At 38.6% G+C, this 14,904-nt stretch overlaps 1 protein-coding gene across 1 annotated transcript in view; it reads left to right on the plus strand.

Annotated features, from left to right (window-relative positions):
- Positions 1 to 14,904, plus strand: part of faf1 (Fas associated factor 1) — a 71,950-nt gene that overhangs the window by 29,577 nt on the left and 27,469 nt on the right. Inside the window, exons 9-12 of the mRNA XM_005806360.3 lie at positions 7,285 to 7,380; positions 7,482 to 7,605; positions 7,697 to 7,760; positions 7,874 to 7,955. Of these exons, the coding sequence (XP_005806417.1) occupies positions 7,285 to 7,380; positions 7,482 to 7,605; positions 7,697 to 7,760; positions 7,874 to 7,955 (366 nt within the window). The remainder of the gene's footprint in view (positions 1 to 7,284; positions 7,381 to 7,481; positions 7,606 to 7,696; positions 7,761 to 7,873; positions 7,956 to 14,904) is intronic.

Below are 14,904 nucleotides of genomic sequence, written 5' to 3' on the forward strand. Positions count from 1 at the left end.
TTAAGTTGGTGTGGTTTTAGTTTAATGAAGTCACAGATTGTGTGTGAAAGAAAAGAGGCTTGTAGAAACTCTCGTCTTTCAGTGAGACTGGTAGTTATGTGTTGCATCATCCCTTCTGACACTGTCCGCTAAATCTGTTTCATTGTTTATTGCGGTTGGAGTTTTTCAGGCCCTGATGAAGGATTGAAACTGGATCAGGATGCATAACGCTCAGTTGGCAGCGAACAAAACATTGGTTTATAGACTTTACTCCAGTTGTATGGGGTGTTGGACGTGACTGGTGTGGCTACGTTCAAGTGATGCTCATTTGGAGCAGATCTGGGAGACGTTGTAGCTTTAATGTGTTCTACTGTTTTTCTACAAATCCATCCCAATTTTTGAAATATTTAGAGCTGTTTTGCCATCTCTAGGTCTTTGACTTATAGTACACTCAAAGCTTTGATTTTTAGCTTTGTAGCTCTTAATGAATTTCTAAAATCTTCCTGTAGCTATTTAATTTCCGTTCCAATGTTGTCTGCTCTCTAGATTTGCTAGAAGACAGTTTATAATGTTTTCCAGAGCAGCCAAATAGAGGATCACGAGAAGACGCATGCTGTCTTTGTGTGAATGTTTACTTTAGCATTTGTTTTCATTTTCCTTGGGTTTACTGCATCACAGCGGTCTTGAATAGTTCTGGGAAAAAGTTCCCACTCAGATGCAAGTATTTTGGACTTTGCAATAGTTAAAACTTGATGAAGTTCATTTTACTCCAAGTAGATTAAAACAAATACTCTGGCATTATTTGCAAATACCACAATGTTGCTCTGCCTTCAAATTCCTCTTGATTCTTGAGGCTTTGGCAAAGCTGTGCTGAACAGTGCTGAGGATGACAAGAGGTCTGTGCAACAGCTGATTTGCGAGGCCAATGGGACGGTAACGTCCTCTGCTGTTGGGGATGATTTGAGCAAGCTTGGTCTGTTTCCAGCCGCGCCTCATCTCATTGGAGCTGCTTTGATTGGCAGCGCCTCCTTCACACCTGTTGTAGTGATTGACAGCCAGTGGGACATCCTTATTGCATTGCCTCATCCGTCCATCCCCCCTTTCCACCACCAACTCCCTCCGTTCCTCCCGGCCTGTAATTGCTGACATTTAGGCAGTGTTTCATGGTGTTTGCTAATGTATTAATGCCGAGGAGCCTCTGAGGTGCCTTGCCTTGTAGGGCAGAGCCTCTCTCCGTTTCCCAGCTGGCATTAAAGGAATCCTTCTCAACCTGATAGGTGTGTGTGGAACCAAGGGTTTATTGAGGAGGGCCTGTTGGTTTCCAGAGCAACAGGGCTCAGCATTAAGCGCAGGCACTCCACCACCTGCCTTTCTTCAGGTGACATTCAGAGCTGAAGAAGCCCCTCTGACTGAATTTCTTTTTCCTTCTAAAGAAAAAAAAGTTTAGTATAACTCCTCAGTTGCTTCACTGTATCTTCACTTTAGGAGGTAGGTGTTTGAAACTGGCTGCTTTTATCCATCCTGTTGATCCAACAGATTTTTCTCGGTTATGCATTCTGTGCCTAGAATAACGTTTCCTAAAATAATAAAGCTGGAATAAAAGATTTTTCTTGCTCTTCTTATGAAATGATTGTAAAATTTCGATATACTTTTTTGTAAGATAAAGTTTATATCGTGGCTATAATTAACAAAATGCAGAGGTTGCAAATTAGCATGGACCATACAGATTAGAAAAATGGAGAGTTTTACCTTCCAAGTTGGAGGTTTGGACTTTGACATTTTCAAAGCCTCTAATAAGACACAGATGAATCAATGGATGGGAAAGTTCACTATTATCAGAACTTCTTTTGGAAAATGTGTTTTTATCTCCCCATTTCTGCATTGACTCTTTTTCTGAAAAGTAAAAAACCACCTCAAGTAAACATAAAAAACATGATGCCACCATGCATGGCACAGGAAGGACCTGTAGCAGCAGCTCCTTCATCTCACAGCCAAAACGAAGCTGAGTGTGAAATATTGATGCTCCATTTATGTGCAGTGCAACCATATTGCACAAAATAGAGAAAATTACACATGACCCGGAGCAGCCTTAAGAGACTCTTATCTTCAGTCAGAGGCTTCTTCCTTGCCAATCTGGCACAGACTGCTGCAGGACATCCTTTCTGCCCACAGCCATCAGCATCTCCAACAACTCTGAAGAAAATAAGATGATGAGTTACAACAATATTGAATTTTCCTTTTGGATTAATATAATACAACTTAAATTAATTGCATTTTAAGGCGGAAAATGTCTGATTTTAGATAGATAAAAATTAACTGGAGTACAATTTATTTATTTTTTTACCCCCAATTCAAAAGTCATAAATTCTTAACTTTCATGTGCAAATGGCCTGCAGCACAACGGTCGCTCTCTCCATCTTCTTTTTGCTTTGTATCTTCCTGTCAGCGTCTTGGTACAAACAAGTAAGAGGGGTATTTTTCAGCCTTGTTTTTCTTCTTTTCTTATTCTTTACAAACTCATTTCGTCTCCTCCTCGTCTGTCTCTGTTCTCTCCTTGCTCTGTAACTCACATGCTGGTGTGAGGTGGTTTGGTTTGCAGTGATTGTGGTTGCCTTCAGTGCAGCTGTCAGTGGTAATTATCTCACACTCACAGCCAGACACCTAATCCAAACACTGCCTACTCTAGAAAAGAAGAAAAAAAAGAAACAGAGAGGGAATGGGGGGGAAAGAAAGAGAAGAAGAGGAGCAGGGAGGGGAAAAAAGGTTGAAGGGAAGAGGCACAGGATAGGTAGGGGTAAGAGAGGGAGAAAATTCTTTCCCTGTATCAGCCCTTGAATACCTAGAGCCTCAATGCAAGTGTTAATTAAAAGAATCCAAAAAAGAGGAGCCAGTTTCTTTTGTGTGGAGATGTGAGAGAGGGTCATTTAAGGGGGGTGTTACCCTCATCTTCCCCCCGACCTAATGCCCTATGGCGCTTCAACCTTGTTTCCACATTTTATCACTGAGCCGCCAAGCTGCACTTATGTACTTCAACATTGGTGAAAGCCATCCGGTCAAAGCAAGAAAGAGGACTGAGAGGCACTCAGCTCATTTTTTCCCCATTTTCAGCTCCCCTCTTGGCATCAATGTCAGCTCCAAACCCCTCAGGCTGTCCTTTTGTGGGGAAGTGATCAACTTGATTTAAACACTTATTAGGTTGTTAGACAAGAGCCTCTCATTGTGAATAGCGGCGTAAAGGGTTTACAGAGATCCTCTCCGTACTCGCTGTCAGGATTCTCACATTTGATTGCCACTCAATTCAAAGAAATGGTCTTGGGGCCACTCCTTGTCTTCCTCCAGGCTTAGACCTCGTATGGCTTTCATTGGCTCTGCACCTACAGCCATCTGCACTAATTCAACTCTTAAGGCTTAGTACATATGAGGTCCTAATTGGCCATGGCTTTTCTTCAACCCATTAAGACCTGATGCTAGTTGTGAGAATACCTGTTCTCATGTCAACGTCATGCTTTAAATATGGGTTCATTGCACCTAGTCCTTTCTTTTATAAATCGGAGTCTGTTGCCCACATACTTTGTTTTACTGTTAAAGAGATTGTACTTTTTTCATTAGCGATGCATAAATCAGAGTTTTGCAGTCCATTTTATTGGCTGTTTTTGCGAAGCTCTGACTTACCCATGGCCCCTTCCAGTAAGAGCTATAGTATAAGTAGATATGTTTATTTCAAATAATACTTGAGCTAGCCTACCTTTTGTGAGTGGTATTAATAATTTAAATTAGTACAAAATGGCATCACTGCAAAAAAGGGTTTTATTATTAATTATTTTAAAAAGACAATGATTATGGGGTTAACATTTTTTCCTGACTTCATAATCTTACATGAGCAATTAGTTTTGTTTGCATTAGTAGCAGTTTGTTCCTTAAACAAAGCAGACTGTTAGCGCAAGTCTTGCCCTGTTCAAATCATTTCCAATAAATCACCACCCCTCCCTCCACATTACAGATCAGTTTGTCCTTTCACATCATACAAGGCAATCAGCTGGGATCACTGACGGCCCTTGATGCGGCGATTGCCGAATCAAAGAGTTAAGGCTTACAACTTGCAACTTTTGCCTGTGGAGGGTTTTCCCCTATGGGAATGATAAACATGTGTGGATCAATGATTGACAGAATTATATGAAATTGGCATCTGAGATCACCAAAAGGCTAATACACTTCAAAACCCAGCTCATTACAGATGGTTTGAAAGTTTAAAAACATAAAACAAAGCAACTTTACTCTGTTCAGCCTTCCTGTTAGTTATTAGTCTTGCTCAATCTCACTCTGTTACAGCCTCTTGTCTTTTCTTCCTTTGACATATTTGTTGTTGTTTTTTTATTTTATTTTTGAAAAGTCTTGCTTGACCTGACAATACTTGTACATGTGTATCTGTGGTTTTCAGGAGAGAATAGCTGGTTCAATACTATGGTTCTTTAGTACTTAATACAGCTGCCTGAGTGAAGACAGACTTTGCTAGTTGTTGTTGTTCTTCTTAGCCATTCTTGATTTAATTTACTACTGATCAATAGAAAATGGGAAACAGAAACTCTGATGCTGTTTTTGGTTTGTGTTGTTTAAATATTGTAAATGACCCTGGTCAATGTGCTCCATACAAGAGAACTGCTCACCAGGATATTATTCTGTCACTGATACCATGGGTAATACTAGTTTTCCTGTATATTATGCTTCTTTTTTTTATTATGGTCAGTGCACATCAGTCAATATTAGAAGTGGTTTCAGAGTATTCTCAATCAGTTTTCTTAAGACCCCAGATAATTTGTTGCCTACTTCTCCAGGATCATTGTGATAATTTAAACCTTCTTAGTTTAGCTTAAAAAACCAACATATTAACAATTGGATGGTTAGAAATTAGTGTGCATATGAAAGGCTGTTACAAAGTGACTGGTTGCATCTCAACTTTATTTTTTATATTACAGTGTTTATATATGTATTGTGGGATTTTAAATTTCTGTGGTGGAAAAGAAAGTGATTCAACCTCAGTCAAAATGATAGGATATTATTTAGCCCTTCTGAAAGACATATGCATTAATGTCCTTGTTTCACCAGGCAGGTGGTTCAAACATTTGAAAACATTTCTCTTTCTTCTGACTAGTGTGACAGACATGACAGAAAGCAGGGAACTTTGGCAAATATGTCTTATTTATCTATGCAATTCAAACAGCGGAACATCTGGGTCCATGTTGCATTCAAGGTCTGATGGCTACACTGATCTCTCCTATTGTAGAAGTTGAGGGCGGCATGGGCAGTCGCTCCAATTCAGAGAAAAGCTCTGTTCAGCCTGTTTGGTCCTTTTCAGATTCAATTGGCGTTGCATGTAATCGTCTCTTGATTCAGCCGTGTCCAGCTGGTCTTTGTGTGTCTTTGCACCTGACAATAGAGCAGATCACAGGACCTCTGCAGGGGACGCTCAGCTTCTGTGTCTCCCTTATCACACTCAGCTTGGCTGCCCTACGGCTCCGCTGTGGTTTAGAAGTGCACTCTCCCAGAAAAGTCTTTACATCTGGTCTTTCTGATGGACTCCTAACAAATAGTGCATCAGTGAAAATATATTGTTACTTTACGGTGTAGTATCTCTGCAATCAGGAACACATGCATAGACAATGAAAAATCCTACTTTCAGGCATCACTGTTGATTAAAAACAAATATTTCTTCACTACCAGAAAATCTTGATATGAAGATACTTTCTTTGGTTTTAAAAACAGCAAAGTTTCTTTATTCTTTCTTCCTAAAACCTGCTTGGCTATACTGTTGTCGTCCCTGGAGGCCGAACCAGGAGACACTAGCTGTAATGAGTCCCTGCTGAACGCCAACATTTTCAATGCCGGCTTCGGGTCTGGGAGCTAATTAGTCAGTTGCTCCTTTTCTACAGACACAGAACCTCAGTGGCGGCTGTTGCAGGTGTACAGAAACCACAGCATAGTTCGTCCTCATTATGGTGAAGAGCATGCTTTTGATTTAATGGCATGAAAAAAGGGATGGCTAGGTCTGAATTTATATGTTGTGTTTGGATTTATATGTTGTGTTTGGAAATATTCCTACTTCTTGAAAGTTTTCAGATTTTATGTTAAAACCACAAATATAGTGTATCCATTCTTTATGCATTTAACTGGATCAGTGTGGTAAAATGACAAAAAAAGTGAAGCTTTTTTTTTTTTTTTTTAACAAATAAAAACCTTTGATAAAATCTTCTGCACCCAGTTTTCTTGGAAGTCATCCATTTAGAAAATGGTCAATTTAATATCAATATAAATGCAGCTGTTCTGTGAATGCCATCATCATGTTTTGTTTGTTTTTCTGTGTTCCGGTGACATTTCCTTGCCAATTTTACCATCGCCTCTTTGTGTAACGACAATAAAATAAGTGTAAATAGTGTAATAGTCAGCTCATGAGTAGGGTATGAAATAATTCAGTTTTCTGAGGCATTTTCCTAAACTGACAGGACAGGCAAGGGGAGTAATAACCAAACTAAAGAAGTAACTCTGGAGGAGCTGCAGAAATCTACACCTCAGGTAGGAACAGCCATCAGCTGGATTGCCCAGACTTGTACACAAATCTGACATTTTGTGGAGGAAGAGCAAGAAGTCATTATTGAAAGAAAAAAAAAAAAACAGTTTCGCCTAAAGCATGTGATGGAAGCCACTAACATGGAAAAAGGTCCTTTACTCGGTTAAGATTGGAGTTTTTGGCTTGCATTCAAAAAATAATCTTTTCCAGAAGACTAACACTGAAAATAATTATTTGGACATCTTCCTCACTGTAAAATATGGTGTGGGCAGCATTGTACTGTTGGAATGCTTTTCTTTCCAACAAGACACTGGTAAGGTGGTCAGAGTTGATGGAAAGAAGAAGAAAACTATTACAAAAGACTGAAGTGGAGTAGGTTTCGCCTCGAGCAGGACACAGACTCTAAAACGTGTGTCAAGCTTTAGTAATCGAAGACAAGTTTCTGATTATCCAACTATGTTGGATAGTTGGAAAGTACAACCAGAGCTGCAATGAATAATAGATTACTCAATTAAATTCCAGCCTAAATCCAGAAGATAATCATGGAAAATGTTTAAAATTGATGGTCAAAGACGTCAAAGCATCTCCTGCCAGCCTGACTGAATTGGAGTTATCCTCACCACACTTTTCAGATATTTCTGCAATTTTTATAATTTTGATTTATTTGTTCAGATTAAGCTGGTTAATTGGTCTGTAAAACTAATGGCACTCCTTTGTCCATGTTCCTTTTTTACTACTTTTAGATGACATTAGCCCTGTCTGGAATCAGCTACCCATGCCATCACCTCAGTGTTTGTCGAAGATCTTCACCAGCCAACGCCCAGGAACCCACAGAAGAAGTAAGTCAACAGAAAAGATCTAGCCTGGTCCTCACCTCTCTTGATTACTTCAGCAGTAATGCATGCAGGTTAACTAACATTTAAAAACTGAATGTTTACAGTGCACAGATGTTCATATGATCAGTGACAGCGAGGGGGACGATTTTGAAGATGCGTCAGAGTTTGGTGTGGATGATTCGGAAATGTTTGGAATGGGCACAACAGGCTGTCGGAAATCACCTATGAGTACGTACAGAAAAACGGGTTAAAAATACATATTAGGCTCGTATTACAGCTTGGTTAGACAGATTAATTAATTTTCATTTTCATCTTGCAGTGCCAGAAAACAGTGAGAACGAAGCGGATGCCTTACTTCACTTTACTGCCGAATTTTCTTCAAGGTGGGCATCTTGTCAAGTGATGATACGAAGAACCGATCTAAGCAAGAACCAAGACTTCATTGTTGTAATGTCCAACCCAACTGATGAACTATTGTTTGTCTTGTGTGTCACAGATATGGAGAGACCCACCCAATGTTCTATATTGGGTCTTTGGAGGCAGCGTCTCAAGAGGCCTTCTACGGCAAAGCCAGAGATGTAAGTGAGCTGTTCTACTGTTCAGACCTCTTAGGAACAATTGTAATTTAAGGCGATACAGTATTTGGTTATATTGGACATGGAGTGTCCCTCAGCACTGATGTCATTCTTACTTCCTGTGGTCTCATCCCAAGGTTATTGAGAAGTTATCTTTACTTGAAATAACACAGAGCAGGATATTATTCATTCTACATCCATCATGGGATGTACAGCTTGACTCATTTCTTTACTTTTGTTACTGAGCTCATGGGAACTTAAAGCTTAACAGTCATTGTTATAACTAAAGTCTGGACATAGCTGACTGAGTCTTTTACAAACCACAGCAGAGCTATAGTAAATTATTTTATAAATGTTTTGTAATTTGAGTGATGTTGGAAGTGTTACTTTGTCACAAACTTATGACATGATCACCACTGTTTGCTTCTGACCTTGTGTGACAACAATGTACTAACACTGTAGCATATTGCTCTAAAAGTGGGGAAAAAAGCAATAAGACAAAACTCTAAACAAGATTACTTGATAGGTTAAATAAAAACAAGGCAATTTTAGTTACAAATGCCATGTTGAATTTTAATCATAACAAATCTTAAAAGTTCACAAATTCTGAACTTTGTTCATGCAAAAACTTCCTCGGAGTTTTTGCATAGTCTGAATTTAAAATTTAAATTATAAGAGCTATAATTTTAAATACATTTTTTTGGTTTAGAATCAGGTTGTTTTTCTCCCATGGCTAAATAGTTTCTCAAAAAAATTATAAAATACTTTTTTATTCCTCTACAAATTTAGGAACAGACGAAAGAATCCAGAATTTGTTTTTTCAGCTTCACACATTTCAGTCTATTTTTGCATCTGTTCCACATTTTTTGAAACTTGGTGCTTGGATTATATTAAATAAATATAGACAAATAAAAACCCCAGAAATGTATATTTTCATAACATTAGTGAATTTATATGAACCAATTTTTTTGGAATAGAAGGTTGTCTGATAATCTCAATATGGCATTATATTTAATACAAATCTTAATAACTAATCATGTTAATATACATAACACACAGAACTCAACAAAAGCCCCATTATTAAACTCAAAGCAGAATATTTGACGGTTGTCCACACCTTTTTTTCTCCACATAATGCAACATTGATTTGATTTTATCAGAAGTTGCATTAGCTTTTCAACCTGAAAGTCGAGCCTTTGTTTTTGCTGCCTTCTTTCCCATCTTGTTTTTCCGCTTTTTTCTTTTTAAGGATGCCTGTATCAACTGACAGCTTGTGTGGATTACGGCCTTATTACACTGAGAGGACACAGGAACATGTTTGGGGAAGAGGGAGGGTTCACATCGTCAGGCACACAAAGAGCGATGGAGATAAAGATGACAGTGATGGCGCATTATTAAGAACATGTGAAATAAGAGAATGAGGCCAAAATGTCAGCTGGAAGTGAGTCAGATGGGGAGGACGTGAGTTTGGAGGATGAAAGATGGAAAGAGAGTGAAATAAACAGAGAAACTAAGAAAACATTTGGCATCCTGCCTTTTTCCCAGCTGATCCCTTCTTCTAAGCCAGCACAATATGGCTGATGTCTCTGGTGTTCGCGCGCTGCGCACCAGTGATCTGTGCAGCGAAGGGGCATGAAGTATTTATTTTCACAGTATTTTCTGAGTTTCATTTAGCCTGCCAACTGTGTTGTGGTTAAAACGGTTTATCGATGGTGTTTATGTGCAAGACAGTTTCTGAAAAACTGAAGCAATTCTGCATTTGTCTTGTTTTGTCAGCCTGGACAACAGGCCAACACATGCTCGTTTTAATGTTTTCATTACACCCTCTAGTGCCTCCAAATTACACAATTTCTTCTTCTTATCGATTCAGCTACGTCATCGTTTGCTTCCATTTAAAAGGAGATTCAGGTTTTTTGTCATCATGGGAGAAAAGCCTACTTCATTAAGAGGATATTAGAAAAGGGCAGATCTGGCTGAAGAGAGACAACGTCTTGCTTTATAAACAGAGGAATCAGTCTCAGTCGCTCATAGCCTGGGAGAGGCTAATCACTAAGCAAAACACTACATTTGATGAAGTGTTTCTGAAGGTCTGTGTTGGGGCACTGTTGAGATAGACTCAATCCATCCTTAATGAAAATGCTTTGGGCTGCAGAGCTGAGCCGAGCTGAGCTGAACTCTCTCGGGGATTGATGGTTAGTCGGCGCGTACAGAGTGATAGGCCACCCATCACTAACGGCGATCCTCGCTAAATCCCCATCAATGCAGTGGCTAATCACTCTAACCCCGCTCTCCTTCGCTCCTCTCTCCTGTCTGCCACACACAAAGACACATAAAAATTCATAGCCATGAGGAAGAGGGAGGCTCGGGGATTTATCTCTGCCAAGTATCCACTTCAGATCCCAGCGATCACCTTGAGGACTTGAGAGGAAACGGCAGCAGTCAGGCGGAGCAGAAATATGGATCTTACATGTCCTTATATTCATCAGACGGAGAAGTGAAAACCAAACCACAGCACTAAACTGTTTAACTCCATATGAAAAATCAAATTAATGAAATCATCGTAAATGTAAATTTTTTTATCTTTCGTTATTTGACGTGGAGGGATTTTTATATTCCGTAAGATGCAACATGGAAATATTGCAAATTATATAAATGATATTGCTGTTTAAGATCAATAACTTGTAATAAACCTACACATTTTTTCCGCCTTATGACTTTTATCCATCATCGCAACGTTGCTGAGCTCCAGCATCTCTGCCTACATTTCTGTATCAGGTCTGGGCATCAAAGACAGCAAAAGTCAACCCAGCAGGCAAAATGCAAGGAACTTGAAATATGATGGCTAAAAATTGCATCCAAACAGTCTTTTGAAATGTGATGTTGCACTGAAGAAACAGATATATCGTTTACTTCTAATGCAATTCAACTAATTGTTTCATTGCAGCAACGAGAAATGGTTCTGATTGAAGTTCTGCTTGACATTAAGTACTGTTAGTTCATTTAAGGTTCTTATATCTATGTGAATTTTAAAATAATCCTCTTTTTGATATCAGTCACAGATTTAGTCAACATTAGAGGTGTTCGTATGCATCTCAGAATTGACAAAAAGAGGCCAAATTTCAGCTTAAATACCAAAAATACAACATCAAAATTATAACATTGACAACATACTGTAAATGTTATTAGTGTTAGAGAGCTAGTAACTGTCATTTTTAAATGATTTACCGCTGGACAATATTCTTTGGCTAATGTCCTAGCGGACAACAAAAAATGGTGAGTGGGGAGGCAGGTATTTATTTATTTATTGCTCCTAGATTAACAGCAACTCTTGAATCATTTGTAACTTTGTGAACAATGAGCTCCAGCCAACAAGTCAACAAACCATGAATGTCTCCACCAGACAGCAGCTCTGAGAGAGGATTTTTAATTTCTCTAGCATCTCCGCTAGAGATGCTAGGATTTTTTCAGGCTGTTCTACACAGTATATTTTGAAGACCCTTTTTCTTGCCCTAAAATCCACAGAAAACAATCCATTCATCAAACTGAAAGTACCGTAGTCGGTATAAAAAAAAAATCCTCCTCGAATCCCTTGTAAATACAGCTCTGAATCACACAAGTGTCAAGGAAAATATAGAGCTCAACACTTTGGTAGCGACTTTACAGCAGCTATTTTGATAAAAGAACAATATCAGCTGGTATTTTGGTTTCATTAATATCAGCTTTTTCTCTAGTGTAGTGTGGAGCGCCCCAGCAGCCAAGATTGTGTTCAATAACTCGTGGTATATAGAGGGAGATATTAGTTTGGCTGTATTGTGGGATTTATGCCATTTTTCATGCACAGTGTGTTTTCTTGTCTTTTTGAAAAGGGCACTGTGTGGGTATGTATACGTAATAATGAAAGTTAGTACTGTAGACAAGAGGAAATCTAGAGAGTTTTCACACCAAGTTTTAATGCAGCATGGAAGAAATGTAGTTTCCCTCACCATTAATCTTCAGAATAGCTCAGTGGGATACATTTTCATCTGCAAGGGAGTGTTTTTTTATTACACAATGTTTTCTGTTTGAATTTATTCAGGTTTATGATTAGGGATATTAAGAAAATATGCTACTAAAATAAAGCAATTATTTCTAGGCGTTTCTCCCAACATTCTCCCATCATGTTTTCCATCAGGAGAGACCTGAAACATTGTTTGCTGAAACATGTGACTTTTTTCTTTGTTTGTTTGTAGTCTCTATTAAGTTAGCATTTCTAATTGCATAGGGCTGTGAAATTATTTCTCATTCGTGTCTTGTTGGTTTTCCAGGAGGCTGTGTTCACCTGCCTGCAAGCTGTTAAATGGAAATGATTTTCTTCCTTATAAATGCCAAAGAAATGACAGATTTTCTCTCTGTCACATTCACTTCAAATAAAATTATCATTACTTACATTGAATAATTCAGTTTCTTGAGTCAGTTTGACCCACTGAGTGAGGCTGGGTGTTGGTCCAAACATTTTAAATTATCTTATTTCATTTTCAGTCAAACTCAAAAATGTGGAAGAATTTCGCACAAATTAGGTCTGTTGACAAGATACTCCAAAAATAAGTGTAAAAGTGCATATAATTAGTTAGAGTGAAGTTGACAAACAAGGTCAAACACAGAATTAGGTGATAATTTTATGCTACATTCTTCACAGTCAAACCACAAAGGGAACAGTGAACTGAAAAGTTTGAGTTTATTTTTCGAATACTCGTCTGTGACATTTCTGCCTATGAATTGTTTGTCTACCTTCTAGTTTTAGAAGGTAGATTATATCATGGCACTATTCATGTAGCTCAATCCCTTCATATAATCTTAACAAAAATATTAATGAATACTACCTTTTTTATAATCAACCAGCCCTATAACTTCTGATATAATTGACAGTGAAATGGGTTTAAAATGCCATTTTTGTGATTTTTAAGTATGTTAAAATCCTGTTAAGTAGCAGAGCTGTGTGACATTGGCTGCTCTCTCTCTCACACATTATGTCTCTGCATCCAATATAAACAAAATAATGACAGATGGCAGAAAGCCTTGTTAAGGCACCTGTATTGTTAAAATAAATATATGACAGGTTGAATACAACAAATTTGAAGTTGGACACGACTTAAAAAATATGGTGCACTTCTGTATTATAAAGTGTACAAAAAGATGCAGAACTATAAGTATAAATGACCTAATGAGATGTGTGGTGATTGTTTTTGTTGGATTCTATTTGCATTAATACCTGTTGCCCATAACCTGCTGTCGTCGATCTCCTGGAATGAAGATGGAGACAACTATGTGACACATTATCCCTTTTGAGAAAATCATTGTAAAGATTATTAAATGTTCAATTTATCCACGAAATAGGACAGTATTGAAACCAGTTAGTCAGTATCGGCAGCTTCATAAAATCAGAGGTCAGACTTTGGTCTCAAATTTTCTTTTTGGTGCAGAATCTTTTTAACGTAATTTCTGTGGCGGCCATCTGTGTGCTACCATTTCTCCTAGACCTGATGTAGCTGATATCTCTGTTGTGCTCTTAGCAAAACGTTTTACATTGAGGTGATATTGTAGTTTTGAAGTTTTTAATTTTCCCCTGGACGTCTTCTTCACACCTGATCGCCAAGTGCCTTACTGTCCCCTACTGGCTGGAGTTTGTTTATCTGTTTTACCAGTGAAGTTAGTTTTCATCCTTCAGTCTTATTTTTTAATAATCTCTCTAAATATCAGAATTACTCTTTTATTTTTTTATTTTTATTGATATGCATCCTCTGAGGAACATTTTAACTGAATGTCATTGCAATGTTGTGAAAAAAGCCTACCTAAAGACATAGACATTTGAATTGTGTGATAAAGTTGTTTGGATTGATAAAACAGGCTTAGAAAGGATCATTTTTAATGAAATTTCTTCAGATTAATTTCTGAAAGGATGAAGTTTAAATTATGCACATAGACCTAAGCGTGATCAGCTCCGTACTGTGTGAAATCTTTGGTCACTCGCTCTCACAAAGCGAGCTTAGATTGCGTTGAACAGGTGTGAGGAAGGGCTATGGGGTCGCTATCTCGCTCAGGTTGGACCTAGTAATTTAGCTGTACGGAGGGATTTGCTCCTCCCTGCTAAGACAGGCGACACAAAAGATCTCACTTTGAAAGTGGAGAGGGAACAGAGGGGTATGGACAGTTTAACTAAGATGAAGGAGTTGAGTTGGCCAAAATGCCTACTTTGATTAGTCTTTACACTTGGTCTAATTGAGCATGCATGTTTGTGAGCATAAATCCTTCTTTCCCTGTGGGTTCAAACCTAAATTCAGGTTGGGACACCAGTATTCGAGTGTGTATCAGGTTCTTTTTTTCCCCTTCCTCTCTGGTTGTAAAACTCTCACTATCCTCAGACTCATTCCTCCCTCTAGGCTGAATTTGCTTGTCTTCTCAGCATGAGTGTTTAATCTTTTCAGGCTGGTGAATCGGCCCAGTGAATGAGTCCCCAGGTCCTTCTCTCTAGGAGCCCTGGAGATTATTCTAAAGCACTAATCGTTGAGCAAACACAGCAGTGCTCTCCCATTCCCATTCTACACAGGCCACAGTATAGCACAACTTCTTCTTTCTCTTCTCTTCAAATCTTACGCCCTGTGTAGATTTCTTTGCTTTCTGGCGCACGTAGCCTAGATTACTGCTCCTGAGAAACAGGCCCCTTAACTCCCACCATCGCAGCCCTGCTTAAAATGAACCAGGCACAGATTGAGAGTTGTTCTTGTTTGTTCTTTTATACGGCGCAAAGTGACATGTAATTTAAAGAGCATTATTTCCAACATTGTCCCCTCAAACCCTTTACGTTTGTGGGTGTGTTTGTTTTTTAATTAGATTGTCAGAAGGGAAAATCTAGCGGGCTTATATGTTGGTGTCAATATCCTCGGATTTGGAGCTTCGTCAATATTGTCTGGCCTTG

Source organism: Xiphophorus maculatus, chromosome 9, assembly GCF_002775205.1.
Source record: "Xiphophorus maculatus strain JP 163 A chromosome 9, X_maculatus-5.0-male, whole genome shotgun sequence".
Lineage (NCBI taxonomy): Eukaryota > Metazoa > Chordata > Actinopteri > Cyprinodontiformes > Poeciliidae > Xiphophorus > Xiphophorus maculatus.